At 41.7% G+C, this 14,854-nt stretch overlaps 1 protein-coding gene across 10 annotated transcripts in view; it reads left to right on the forward strand.

Annotated features, from left to right (window-relative positions):
* The window catches only part of MRTFB (myocardin related transcription factor B), a 179,228-nt gene that overhangs the window by 155,458 nt on the left and 8,916 nt on the right, over positions 1 to 14,854 (forward strand). For 8 of the 10 annotated variants that reach the window (XR_015548522.1, XR_015548521.1, XR_015548523.1 and 5 more), the window contains 5 exons: positions 2,402 to 2,534; positions 3,330 to 4,364; positions 5,752 to 5,889; positions 8,654 to 8,812; positions 9,167 to 9,304. Coding sequence is in view for 7 of the 10 variants with exons in the window: in XM_087416985.1 (XP_087273111.1) it covers positions 2,402 to 2,534; positions 3,330 to 4,364; positions 5,752 to 5,889; positions 8,654 to 8,812; positions 9,167 to 9,304 (1,603 nt within the window). In the remaining 3 variants the exon portion in view is untranslated. The remainder of the gene's footprint in view (positions 1 to 2,401; positions 2,535 to 3,329; positions 4,365 to 5,751; positions 5,890 to 8,653; positions 8,813 to 9,166; positions 9,305 to 14,854) is intronic. The other 2 variants (XM_087416986.1, XM_087416987.1) reach the window with 2 other exon arrangements.

Consider the following 14,854-nt stretch of genomic DNA (forward strand, 5'->3'; position numbering starts at 1 on the left):
TGTCCAAAAAGGCTCCTTGGGGGGACAATAATGAAAATAAGGTAGAGAAACTCTGATTTTATAATTCTAACATGAGATTTAAATATTGAATTTTTAAAAATGAGAATAGCGATACACAAAATATTTGTCATTTCATCCAAACTTAAGAACTTCATCTCAAATACTTCAAGTACTTAACTTCAACAAAATTTAGGCAGGTTTAAAAAGACCCCAAATTGAATGTCAAGAGTGAGTTGTTGACAGGACCAGAACTGGCTTCAAACACAGGCTTCTTAAAACTCATTTGACAAAGATCATCCAGCTATGGACCTCACCCCATCGGCATCATCACCGCAGATCCCTATTTCAGAATGTGGGATCCAAAGTCTCTTTGGCTTCAGCGCCAAGATTTCTATGACAATAAAGCCTGAGGCTGTAATGGAATTGGCTATACAGTATCAGCCATCACGGGTACCTTTCTTTCATAGGTGTCAACCACCCAGAAAAGGAAATACCATTGTTACCAAGAGTATCACTGTCAGAAGAAGTTAGGAGGGGACCTGGCTTTGATGTAGAAAGGAATGTAGGGAAATTAGTACAAAAGTAAAACTGATTCACCAGTGTTTTTTAAATAAACTTTTAAAAATGAAGTATGAATTACAGAGGAGTTCATAAATCGATAGTGAAAATTAATGCCAAAGTAAACACACTGCTGTAACCACTACCTAAATCAAGAAATGGAGGGCCGGCCCCGTGGCTTAGCGGTTAAGTGCGTGCACTCCGCTGCTGGCGGCCAGGGTTCGGATCCTGGGCGCGCACCAACGCACCGCTTCTCAGGCCATGCTGAGGCCGCATCCCACATACAGCAACTAGAAGGATGTGGAACTGACATACAACTATCTGCTGGGGCTTTTGGGGGAAAAATAAATAAATAAAGTTTAAAAAAAAAAAAAGAAATGGAACATTGTGAGTACCCCAAAAGGCCTCCTGCGTCCACTCTCAGTGACTGTCCTGACTTCTATCCCAGAGATGGGTTTTGCCTATTTTTGAACTTTATATAAATGCAGTCCTACAGTACACGTATGTGTCTGGCTTCTTTTGCTTGACATTATGTTTGTGAGAGGCATCTTTATAGGTGCAGAGGTAGCAGTTATTTTTATTGCTGTCTAACATTCTGTAATTTATCCATGCATCATACTCTTGATGGACAGTTGGGTTGTTTCCAATTCGGGCTATTATGAATAATGCCATAGTAAATATTCTAACCTGAATCTTTTGGTTCACGTATGTATTTCTTTGTCAGGTGTCTGTCTAGGAATCGAATTGCTGGTTCAGAGGATAGGCATAGATTTTTCTTTAGTAGATTCTATGAAACAGTTCTCCAAACTGGCTGTGCCAGTTCACACTTCTACCGGCCATGTATGAGAGTTCTGGTTGTTCTGAGTACTTGGTATCATCAGTCCTACTTATTATAGCAGCAGTTCTGCTGCATTATGCAATGCTATCTTGTTGCGCTTTTCATTTTCCTTATACATATTGAGATTAAGCCCTGGTTCACATGTTTATTGACCATTTGGATATACTTTCCTGTGATATACTTGTTCAAGATTTTCCCATTGGGTTTTCTTTTTCTTACTGATTTGCAAGACTTTTTTGTATATTCTAGATATGAGGCATTTGTCAGAAATATGTATTACAAATGTCTTCTCCTCTGTCTTAGCTTTTTGCCCTCTTAAAGGTATCCCTTTTAATTAGAGCTTTTTGTGTCCGGTTTAAGAAATCTTTGCCTAGCCAAAGGCCATGAAGATATTATCCCAAGTTTTCTGGTAAAAGCTTTATTGTTTTCATAATTTACATTTAGGTTTTGTGGATGATGTGAGGTAGGGGTTAGTCAAGAGCCCTATTTTTTTCTGTATGAATATCCAGGTTGGCCCAGCACCATTTATTGGGAGGACCACCCCTTCTCCACTGCACTGCAGAGTCATCTTTGTGATAACTCAAGTGCCTGTGTATCTGGAGGTCTGCTTCTGGATTCTCTGTTCTCTCTCACTTGTCTGTTGTTCGTCCTGTACCAGCACCACACCATCTTAATAACTGGCTTCGTAATAAATTTTGATGTCTGGTGGTATGACTCTTCCAGGTTTGCTTTTCTTCTTCAAGGATGCCACGGCCATTCTTGGTGTTTTGTATTTCCATATAGAGCTTAGAATCACCTTCTAAATTTCTACTAAGCAAACAAGGAAACAAACATCTGCAGAGATTTTTATTGGGATCTAATTTGATTGACATTTTTATAATATTCAGTCTTCTAATCGATGACCATGATGTTTTTCTCTTCATAAGTTAACAAATTGTTAGCAGAAGCAACATCAAATCCAGAAATTACTTTATTATCAACTCTAATTTTCTTTTTCTTTTGAAGGCCACTCAATGACAAAAATAACAACAGTGGGAATTCAGCTTTGAACAATACCATACCTAACACACCAAGACAGAATACATCTGCTCCTGTGAGAAAGCCAGGACCTCTGCCTTCAAGCTTGGATGACTTAAAGGTGATAATTCCAAGTAGAGTTTATTCACCCATAAGTACCACAAAAATGTAAATGATTTGCCAGATTATCTAGCAGATGTAGGTAGTTTTCAATAGACATTCAGCTTTACCAACAATATGATAACCTTTATAGAGGTGCTTTCTTTTTACATCCATTAAGTTTCTTTTAAAATGACCAGTATAACTCTCATTTATTGAGCATATACCTTGTGCAGGCATCATACCAGGTCTGACTCCAGGGGTACATCTTTTTCCTTCCCTGCTCATTGCCAAGTGTGGGAGAAGCAGGAAGATGTAACAGTTAAGAACATGGTCTCCAGCGCCAGCCTTCCTGGGTTTCTACCCCAGCTCAGCCTTCTATTAGCTGTGGTAGCCTGGACTAGTGATTCAGCCTCTCTCTGCCCCGATCTCCTCAGCTGTAAAACAGGAATAATAATAATAATAATGCCTACCTGGTGAAGATTAATTGAAAGAATAAAGCACTTCCAACAGTGTCTGGCACATGGTAATTACTCAATAAATGTAGCTGTTATCAGTATCATTTCTGGTAGTAAATCTTTTCTTTGACATAACAGGGGAATTACCTTCTAAAAACCCTTGCTTTATCACTGGCTTTCAAGTTCTTCAGGTCTGTAGCTGTGTGTGTTAAAAAAGGAAAAGCTGTCCCACTTTCAGATACGCAGTAATACAGAGTTGTCTGACAGATGGAGGCACCTTTTCCATCATAAAAGTGTCCAGTAGATTTGTCAGAACGTTTAATACCAAAAGAAGAGATCTGATTTGTTTGTACTTCCAGGTGTCAGAACTGAAGACAGAACTGAAGTTAAGGGGTCTTCCAGTATCAGGCACCAAACCGGACCTCATCGAACGCCTGAAACCCTACCAGGAAATGAACAGCAGTGGTGTTGCTGCTAGTGGCATCGTGGCAGTGTCAACGTCTGCCATCGTCACTAGTAACCCAGAAGTCACCATGGCATTGCCAGTTACAACACTGCATAACTCTGTGACTAGCTCAGGCTCCACTTTCAAGGCAGAATTGCCATCTGCTGGAACCAGCAACGTAGCCCATGTTGAAAATGTTAATTCCCCTCTGCCAATCTCGCCGTCTCCCTCTGAACAGTCCAGTCTCAGTACCGAGGACACAAACATGACAGACACTTTCACCGAGATTATGACCATGATGTCTCCTTCACAGTTCTTGTGCTCATCTCCCTTGAGAGTGGCAAATAGTGAAGACAGCCTAAGTCCCACCAGCAGCACTCTGTCAAATCTGGAACTGGACGCAGCTGAGAAGGATCGCAAGCTTCAGGAGAAAGAGAAGCAGATTGAAGAGCTAAAGAGGAAACTGGAACAAGAGCAGAAGCTTGTGGAAGTTCTGAAAATGCAACTTGAGGTTGAAAAACGAGGGCAGCAGCAGCGGCCACTGGAATCCCAGCCCAGCACGCCAGCTAATTCTGCCAAGAAGTTAGACCAGAAACACGGCAGTGTAGGTTCCTCCGTCAAAGACGAGACCTCGCTCACTGACTGCTCCAGCTCCAGGCAGCCCGTCCCAGTAGCCAGCCATTCTGTAGGCCAGCCTGTCTCTACTGGTGGCCAGACCCTTGTTGCCAAAAAGGCTGTAGTGATCAAGCAAGAGGTCCCTGTGGTCCAGGCAGAGCCGCAGAGCATCGTCCCGCAGTTTTATGTGAGTTCCCAGGGACAGCCACCGCCTGCCATCGCTCAGCCCCAGGCTTTACTGACCGCGCAAACTGCTCAGCTGCTGCTCCCGGTGTCCATCCAAGGCTCGAATGTCACCTCAGTGCAACTCCCAGTAGGCAGCCTCAAACTCCAGGTGTGAAGTGTGTCTTCTAACTACTTTTCCTTAGAGCCTGCATAGAATGGAAACTGCTCATGACGAATACCTGGGCTTTTTCATAAATGCATCCAAATTGGTGGCAGAAAACTTGTGCTGGGGGTGGGGGTGGTTATTCAAAAATTTGAATAGTGCTGTTTTTATATAGTAAAAACAAAGAAGGAGTGCTTTTCTATTTCTGTTTAATGAACACAGTGTTATACATGTAGACATTTTAAATACTAGTGACATTACCATGATAATAGCTACTGTCATTGAGTACTTTTTATGTGCAAGGCATAACATCGGGTACTTCAAATGGCTTACTTGATGTAATCCTCCCTTCCCCCAGAAGATCCAAGTGATAAAGCCCATTTCTAGATAAGGAAACTGAGGCCTGCAGAGGTTTAGTAAGTTGCTCAAGGACAGAGCTGGCATTTAAACCCAGGCCTTCTGGCTGCAGAGCTTTTATTCTTATACCCACTGCTATATTCTGCCTCCCAAATGTAGTTCTTGAAAGGCATCATTAATGTGAAGATGCCTAAACTAAGGAAAATGTGACCACAAACTTAGGAGTGAGGATGTTAGTGAGAGAGATGAAAACACTGGTGAGCATGACATTTCCTTTTGTGCCTCCATAACCTATGTGTTGACCTTAAGTTGTTTTTATGTGACGTGATGTCAGTAGGTTTTAACAAACTGTGGGCCACAGGTAAACAGAAACCATTTGGAGCAGTGCTCAACCTTGACTCCCCAGAGTCAAGGCAGAGAGGAGGAGTCTTGTCCCCTGGGGTTAGGAGGCATGACCCAAAGGCCCTTGGCATATGCAGAAATCCTCATTCCCTTGTTTAATCTTCAGAGTATCTGTGAAATTGAAAGTCTACTCTATGATACAGCTTTCCTAAACCTTTTTTTCCATCCAAATCTTCCATTAGAGTTGATGTTCTAGGAACAAGAACTGCGTTTTATCCTGGGCCTGTATGTAACAGTGCACACACTGCAGCTTAAATGCAGGAATTTGGACAGTTAGGCCTCACAAACTTCCTTGCTGCTATTAAAATTATTGTAACACCTGACCTATTATGTGTAGATCTGCTATAGGTTCTTTTTATTTCAGTTTTCTATTTTCCCAGAATTTTCAAATGAAAATCTTAGCCACTTAAGAAAACAATAAGAGCATGAAAATAACTGTCTGGTGTTTAAGTCTCTGGTTTAGAATTGTTACAGTCAAATTTATGTGCCGATGAATTAAAGTATTTATCTGTAAACATTTTATGTTATTTCATTTCAGATATGATTCCCAAGTGACCAGTTGTTCCACATCTAAACTCTTGATTCTAGCTTTGATTTTGACAATTAAATTGATGTTTTTTTATTTGCCTCCTAGACTCCACCGCAAGCAGGAATTCAGACTCAGCCTCAGATAGCAACTGCTGCTTTGTCCTCAGGCTTGGCCCAGACTGTACCTCAGAAACAAGACACTTTCACGCCACATGTGCTCAGTCCATCTCAGCAAGTCAGAAAGGTTGGTGGATGCTAACGAATGACAGACTGTTGGTTTTTACTATCATCTGCTTAGTCATTCAACAAGCATCTCATAGGAGCCTCCTCCATAGGAAGCTCCTGTTTGTTCTTTTCTATGATCCATCTCCCATCAGATGAGCCTCAGGTCAGGTGCCATTTGGCTACAGATTATCCAATTATTTGGGAAAGAGAAAGAGTTCTTTATTACTCAAAGATAGCTCATCTTAACAGTTAAACCCCTTTTCCAAGTAAAAGTTTCAAAAGTATTTTTTTAATCCTCAGGTATAGAATTTTCTGGGTTTTAAAATAAATCTTTTCAAATTAATCATTTTGTGAGGGGCGGGGAAACTGCTGTTCCCTGGGAGAAGATATTTGAAGATACTTTGTGAAATGTTTATCTTGAGTAAGATCTTCATATATATTTTTAAGAGTTTGCCATCTCACAGATCAAGAGCCAGAAGGCCTAGGTCTGGTTATCATTCTGGTTCACCATTTCCTCCATGTTGGGCCTTGTGCAGAATTCACTTACTTTCTCTAAGTGTCAGTTTCCAGATGTAGGGCCCAGTGTCCTCTACATGAGTTCCTACCAAAAAGTTCTGATGTTAAATAGCCCCAAAAGTTACCAAAATTCCCTCTTATCCAGTAGGTGGAGCTATGTGCACATCTCCTTGATAGAAAAATCTTAAGGCCTCAAAAATAGGTCTTACTATTTTAAACCTGAGAATTATTAGTCCCAGAATTTTAATCTTCAGCATAAAAGAACCTAGATAATTAGGTGTACCTGTAGATATGCCTCAGGGTGGTGTGAACTGTCTGAGGAACAGACAGAAACGACCTCTTGGGTCAACAACAATCACATTAACACACGTGCTCTCTTTTGGAATCTCCTCTGAGAAATGCAGAGAACAAAGAGCTATAGTTGCATATTGCTTAGTTTGGGCTCAAAATAACATTTTAGTGTAGTGATAAGCTTAGTGAATAGTCAAATATTAAGACAGTTTTCTTTGTTTTAGAGAGGAGAGAGAAAAACAATATAATGGGATTAATAAGGGCTTATTCACTAAGTCTCAACATACTAGAATTAGGAATCATTACTTCCAATTTAAAGGAAGAAATTTTTTTACCAAATATAAGGAAATTCAACTTTTTCAAAGAGAAGTTGTTCTGTTTTGAAGGATATAAACACATAGACATACTTTCATGCTTAAGAAATACTTGTGTAGGGCCGGCCCCGTGGCTTAGCGGTTAAGTGCCCGCACTCCGCTGCTGGCGGCCCGGGTTTGGATCCCGGGCGAGCACCGACGCACCGCTTCTCCGGCCATGCTGAGGCCGCGTCCCACATGCAGCAACTAGAAGGGTGTGCAGCTATGACATACAACTATCTACTGGGGCTTTGGGGGTGGGGGAGGATAAATAAATAAATAAATCTTTAAAAAAAAAAAAAGAAAGAAATACTTGTGTATATTTATAATAAAAATATAGGAGATAAGTTTTTCTTTCAGAATACTAGGGGTATAAAGTATATTAAATATTTTTATGTGCAAACCAGTTTGGTGAAATATAGTTACAATATCAACATTATGGCCATACATTTGTAAAAGGCCCTAAAACCTTTGGCTCTTAGTGGGGCTAAACAAAACACAATGTAGTTTCCACAGGAAGAAATTTTCATCCATGCCTGACAGAGCAGAAGACAGCTTCTCAGAAGGGGGCAGAGTTCAAATGGGGTCTTGCAAGGATTTGGAGAAATTTTCAAGAAACTGGAAAATTGAGCATGGCCACAGCATGTATGTAGCCTTTTGGTAGGATGGAAAAAGGGTCAAGTAGTAAAGTTTACACACTGGCTAAAGATAATGATTTTACCCAGAAGACAGAAGACCCGGTGAGTGTGGGAGGGACTCGGTCAGGTGTGTGTGTCAAGACTGTAATTGCGGTGGCAGGTTGATAGGCAGGGAGGCACAGCTAGGCAGCCGTGGCAGTGGTCCAGTGATAGATAATAAGGACCTGGATTAGGACAGCAGAGAACAGAGGCCTGATTCAAGAGGCATTTCTAAGAGGTATTAGCAAAGAGGGGAGAAAGCAGTAGACTGACGGCTCCATTTACCTAAGTTTTTTTAAAAAATGAAGGCAAAACCAAGAATTATTTTCCCTTAGAGGTTGGGGGTGGTGGGAGGAAAGGGGAAAGTTTAGTTTGGAGTATATTAAATTTGAGATGTCCAAAATTTATGTTTGTAGATGTTATAAATGTAGCTTTGGCACTTGGGAGCAAGGTTGGAAGAGAGAAGTGGGCTTGGGGATTATTTGCTTAATCCTGAGCTTTAAAGCCATCAGAGTGGATGAGATCCCCCTACTGAGGAATATAAGAAATTCAGCTATCCTTGAAGAGGAAAATTATGCAGAGCAAATGCTGCTTTCCCACGAGAACTGTCCACACTGCCATCAAAGACAGGCCACTGAGTAAAGGGACCACTGACACTCGAAAAACCATGCAAACCATGGCCTGTGGGCCAAATCCAGCCCCCGCCTGTTTTTATAGATAGTGTTATTGGAACCCAGCCACACTCATTTGTTTATCTGTTGTCTAGGCTGCTTCTGTGCTACAACGGCAGAGGTGAGCAGTTACAACAGAGACCACGTGGCCCACCAGCCCTACACTATATACTTTGTGGCCCTTGACAGAAAACGTTTGCCAACCCCTGTTCTAAAACGTCTTTATTAGGAAGAGCAATAGAACAAATTGATGGGAAAATATTTATTCATTACAGGTTTTCACAAACTCGGCATCAAACACAGTTCTTCCGTATCAGAGACCACCTGCTCCAGCAGTCCCACAGCCCTTTATTAATAAGACATCCAACAGCCTTCCTCAATCCAGAAATGCACCGCTTCCATCCCTGCAAAACGGACCTAACACTCCCAACAAGGTAATCCCGCCAGGATTGTACACCAGGAACAATGCTTACTGCTGTACACAGTCCTTCCAAAGCGCAGTGCATTAGGCTGGGAATGACTATCCATACTACTGAGGCAAAATAGCCAAAAATACCGTGATGATAATTATTACGGGGCGGCTTAGCTGTTATGACAGTGAAGATGACCCTTCCCACATGAGACGGCCCACCAGTGCTGTTGCCTCACAGGTCATAGGTCATAAGCCTCGCCGGCTAGGAGTTCCGTGATTTGGCTGCTGTGTGAGGAACAGCAGAGCTGAGCCTAGCCAGGGCACAGGGAAGCTTACTGCCCAGAGCTGACATGTGCTCCTCCTCTGTTTGCCACAGCCTGGGTCGCCCCCTCCACCCCAACAGTTTGTCGTCCAGCACTCTCTCTTTGGGAGCCCAGTCCCCAAGACAAAAGACCCTCCCCGCTATGAGGAGGCCATCAAGCAGACGCGCAGCGTCCAGTCCTCCCTTCCAGAGGTAAGTGAGGCCAGTGGCCATGGTCCACGGCCTCAGATTTGGTGTGTCATTCTCAAATTGAATCCCTTGTCTAAGATGGACTTGCCTCAATAGAAATAAATGTCATGGTTAGGAGCCTTGTTAGCATTTTAAGTGCTATTTAAAATAAAAATATCATTCACTATGAAGAGTCCCAAACAGTTTGCAGCAGCTCTGTAAGCTGCAGTTCCTACTTACTCAGAAATTCAGGGGTTGGGTCATGTTAGGGATAGATGTGATTGTGACCAGGGCACATATTTTATACAGGTCCCTCTTTGCTAAAGCCACCATTTGTCAGGCCAGCATCAAATTGACCCTCTTCTGCTTGGCTGGCCTTCAAGACTGCCCAGCACCTACACCCCCTCTGTCCTGCCTCATCTCTCTCTAGTCCTTAGCACCCTCTGCTCTGGCCGGCGAGCCCATGCAAGCAACTTTGTTCATATATTGAGCAAATGCACTTTAGAGGGGACAGACCTGAGGTCCTCCTGGCTTCACCACACACTGATACTCACCTGGCAACCACGTGGTCTTGGGCAAGGTGCTTACCTCTCCTCTGAGCCTTCCTTGTTGCTTTGACAAAATAGGAGGAGCCGCACCTATTCCAAGAGATGGAAAAGTTAAGAATTCCTGTTTGTAAAAGCCTCTGGTGGGTGCCCAACAATGACAGCCTCATCATACCTTACCCTAAGCATTCCTCCTAGTCTTCCTGCCTATCTAAAGCTTAAAAGTCAACTCGCTCTCAAGAAAGAACCCCAGCCTCGTAAGAGAATGCAAGAAGAAAACCTGACACCACTGCAGGGATGCTGAAAGGAGACAACAAGACATAACAGAGCAGAGCAGGACTGTTTACTACACACAGCAAACAGTGGGAGCATCAGCACAGTTGTGCCAGTGCCCCGTGCTCCCATAGTCCATGGGGTGACTCACTAGGGCCCAGTGAGGGCTGCACACGCAGTGGATTGGGCAGGGCCGAGGGCTTAGCACTTCTTGCAGCAAACAAGCCAGTCCTCTCAACCAGAGAATGAGCATAGCCATGCTGTGGTCACCTTGACCTACTTACTCACCTCAGTGAGCAGCTGCAGAAACTGCTCAGAACCAGGCAGCAGTGTGCAGTTTGGCACAATCACAAAGGGCATGCAGGGATGCTCGGGTAGACTGTATCCCTGAGGAAGTATGCAGTTACCGTATGCTTCTTTGTATTCACTTAATGCCGAAGGAAGATAACTTTTCCAGGTGTAAAATGTTACTGTAGTTCCAGACTCAGCAGGGGCCCATATCTGTGATGGGAAAGCCAAATTTCAGAAATAGGTTAAACATTTGCAATAAGAATTGAAACAAATGGTGCTGAACTAGACTGTCCTCCCCATTGGTCTATTCAGAAGTGACACCTGTTCTCTTCAGAGGAGAGCAGAGATGAATTGCCAAGAACTTAACTACAATTTCTAAGAAAGTAAAAAGGTAGCACTCATCCTTCGAAACCTGATTTTAATGTGTAGGTTAATATGTACTACTTACTTGATTTATGTAAGAACGACAAAGACAAATCATCTCACTTTAACCTAAGACAGCTGATTGGAATCCCTGCCGTTTACTTGTCTCTTGTTCATGTTTATAGAGTGAGGGAGCCAAAATTCTATATTAGTTCTGTATTCAAATGAGTGGCTATCTGTAGTACCTCTGTATACACCATTGAGCACCAAACTCCAGCAACTCTGAGGTTTTTAATATGTATTTACTCAGACTTCCAGTTCCACTACTGGCTACGAAAGGCCCTACCAGTTCAGTCTTCCCACAGATAACAGCTATAAACTGGTCATAATAGAAAAAGCAGCTGCATGAGGCTCTGAAGAGTGAGTAGAAGCAGTCATATTATGGTGAGGCGTGCACACAGGGAGTTATATGGCGTGAGTTCCCTCTTGTTGCTGCTTTTACTCTAGGGTAAGGTGGTAGTTACTGATAGAAAACCCCAGCCTTTATGGCCTGGGAAACCAGAGGACTGAGTCAGGAGCAACCCAGGAGGGAAAGAACCAGAAAGGAGATCCCCAAATTCTGTCTTCCCACATCTTTGGCTGACCCCTCAGCCCTAAGGAATGGAGTAGAGTCATAGCAGCTCAGCTAAAAACAAAAGATCTAAACTGAGATTGGAACTTCTGCCCAAGAAACATTTTGAAGGTCAAGTCCAACCAAGTTAAACATTTGCCTACTAAAACAAAAGAAATCACTCATCTGAGAAAAATAACAGAATACAGTCTCTACAATTTGATATCCATAACAGCCATTCATAACATGCAATACACAAAGAATCAGGAAAATGTGAACCTTTCTCAAGGGAAAAGAGCAATCAGCTAAGACCAGCCCCCAGCTAATCCAGATGTTAGCATTTGCAGACCAGGATTTTAAAACAATAAGTATCCTCAATAATGTAAAAGAACATATACTCATAATGAATGAAAAGTATAGGGAATGTAAGCAAATATAGAAATTATTTTTTTAATAAAGTGGAAATTCTAAAACTAAAAAATACAATATCTGAAATGAAAAAATTATAGATAATCTTAGCAGAATGGAGATGGCAGGGGTAAAAAAAAAATTCAGTGAACTTGAAGATAGATCAATAGAACTGTTATTCCAATCTGAATAACAGACAGAAAAAAGATTTTTAAAAAAGTGAACAGAGCCTCGGAGACCTGTTATTTAATATCAAATAATCCAACATGGGTATGATAGGAGTCGTTGGAGAGGAGAGAGAAAAGGAGGCAGGTAAAATATTTTAAGAAATAATGGCCGAATTTTTCACAAATATGATAAAAGACAAGTTTACAGCTTTCAGATGTTTAATGAACACCAAGCAGGATAAATGGAAGGCCTAGTCATATCATAGTCAAATTATTCAAAGCCAAAGTTAAAGAGCAAATCTTGAAAGCATCGAGAGAAAAGCAATACAATATATACAGGGAACAACTATTTGATTTATGGTCAACTTTCCATCAGAAACTATGGAAGCCAGGGGGCCAGCGCAGTGGCATAGTGGTTAAGTTCACACACTCCGCTTCAGTAGCCCAGGGTTCGCCAGTTCAGATCCCGGGCGTGGACCTACGCACCACTGATCAAGCCATGCTGTGGCAGGCGTCCCACATATAAAGTAGAGGAAGATGGGCACGGATGTTAGCCCAGGGCCAATCTTCCCCAGCAAAAAGACGAAGATTGGCAACAGATATTAGTTCAGGGCTAATTTTCCTCACCACAAAAAAAAAGAGAGAGAGAGAGAAACTATGGAAGCCAGAAGTGTGGAAAAACATCTTTAAAGTTCATAGAGGGAGGGCCGGCCCCGTGGCTTAGCGGTTAAGTGCGTGCGCTTCGCTGCTGGCGGCCCGGGTTCGGATCACGGGCGCGCACTGACGCACCGCTTATCTGGCCATGCTGAGGCCGCATCCCACATACAGCAACTGGAAGGATGTGCAGCTATGACATACAACTATCTACTGGGGCTTTGGGGGGGAAAAAAATTAAAAAATTAAAAATAATAATAATAATTAAAAAAAAAAATTTCATAGAGGGGGGGAGTTGGGAGGGACTGTCAACCTAGAATTCTATGTCAAGTAAAAATATCCTTTAAGAATGATAGTGAACAGAGATCTATTTTCAGATCAAGAAAAATGAAGATAATTCATCACCAGAAAACCTGCACTATAAGAAATAACATTGTCTTGAGGGGTTTATAAAATATATAGATATAATACTTAAAATAACTAATAAAGGATGGAGGAAATAAATGGATCTGTATGTTCAGGGTTTTATATTTTATATGCAATGGTACAACATTGAAAAATTAAGGATGTGTATGTATACCAACAGTAACAACTTAAGAAATATAGCTTTTTTTTTTTTTTGGCTGAGGAAGAGTCGCCCTGAGCTAGCACATGTTGCCAATCTTCATCTTTTTGTATGTGAGCCGCCGCAACAGCATGGCCACTCACAGGCGAGTGGTGTAGGTCTGTGCCTGGGAACCGAACCTGGGCTACCACAGCAGAGCTCACCAAACTAAACCACTACACCACCAAGGCTGGGCCAGAAGTATAGCTTTTAAAAAATAGAAAAATTAGAATTCCAAAAAAAAGTTAATATTTTCTTTTTAAAAGACAGGAAAGGAAGAAGAAAAAACAGATAGGACAAATAGAAACAATACAATGGTAAACCCAAACTTAACTATATCAGTGATTACACAAAACACACTAGTGTGGAGTAAACAGTACAATTAAAATGCAGAGATTATCAAAATGGATGAAAAGCCAGACCCAACTATGTGCCGTGTGGTGGTTTTAAGATATGTCTGCAAATTCTTTGACATTCCTCCCTGGGTTGCACTTAGTGACTTGCTTCTACTGCATAGAATTGACAGAAGTGATGGTGTATGACATCTGAAACAAGGCCTTAAAAGGCATGCCCCTCCTGCCTTGCTCTCTTGGATTGCTGGCTCTGGGGAGAGCCAGCTGTCGTGCCACGTGGACAGTCCAGCAGCCCTCTGGAGAGGCCCATGTGCAGAGGAACTGAGGCCTCCCATCAACAACCAGCACCAACTTGCCAGTCATGTAGTGAGTCGCCTTTACAAGAACATTCTCCAGCCAAGCCTTGAGATGGCTGTAACCTGGCCAGCATCTTGACTACGATCTCATGAAACACCCCAAGCCAGAACTACTCATCTAAACCATTCCTAAATTCCTGCCCCACAGAGACTGTGAGATAATAATTGTTTAGTTTTTTAAGCCACTAAGTTTTTTGAAGTAATTTGTAATACAGCAATAGATAACTAATGTATTTACAAGAAGCATACTTTAAATACCAAGACACAGGTTGAGAGTAAACGATTGGAAAAAGATTTACCAGACAAACAGTAAGCATAAGAAGTCTGGAGTAGGCAAAAGATTTGAACAGACATATCACCAAAGAAGATACACAGATGGCAAATAAGCACATGAAAAGATGTTCAACATCATTAATCATTAGGGAAATGCACATAAACTCACAATGCAATACCACTACACTCCTATTAAATGTCTAAAATTAAAATGACTGACCATACCAAGTGTTGAAGAGAATATAGAGCAACTGAAATCTCATACATTGTTGGTGGAAATGTAAAATCGTATGATCACTTTGGAAAACAGCCATTTCTTAAAAAGTTAAACATATACCTACCCTATGATCCAGTCATTCCACTCCTCAGAATTCACCCAAGAGAAAAGAAAGCATATGTCTATACAAAGACTTGTACACAAATGTTCACAGCAACTTTATTTGTAGTAGCCAAAAACTGGAAACAACCCAAACAAACTGTGGTATTTCCATATAATGGAATACTTCTCAGCAATAAAAAGGAATGAACTATTTCTAAGGTATACTCTACAACATGGATAAACCTCAGTTATGTTGAATGAAAGAAGCTACCTCCCTGCCCCCCAAATACAGGAGAATATATACTGTACAGATCCATTTATATAAAACTCTAGAAAATGTAAACTGCTCTATACTGAA

This window comes from Ceratotherium simum, chromosome 26, assembly GCF_057802395.1.
Source record: "Ceratotherium simum simum isolate JZ-2026a chromosome 26, ASM5780239v1, whole genome shotgun sequence".
In the NCBI taxonomy this organism is placed as follows: Eukaryota; Metazoa; Chordata; class Mammalia; order Perissodactyla; family Rhinocerotidae; genus Ceratotherium; species Ceratotherium simum.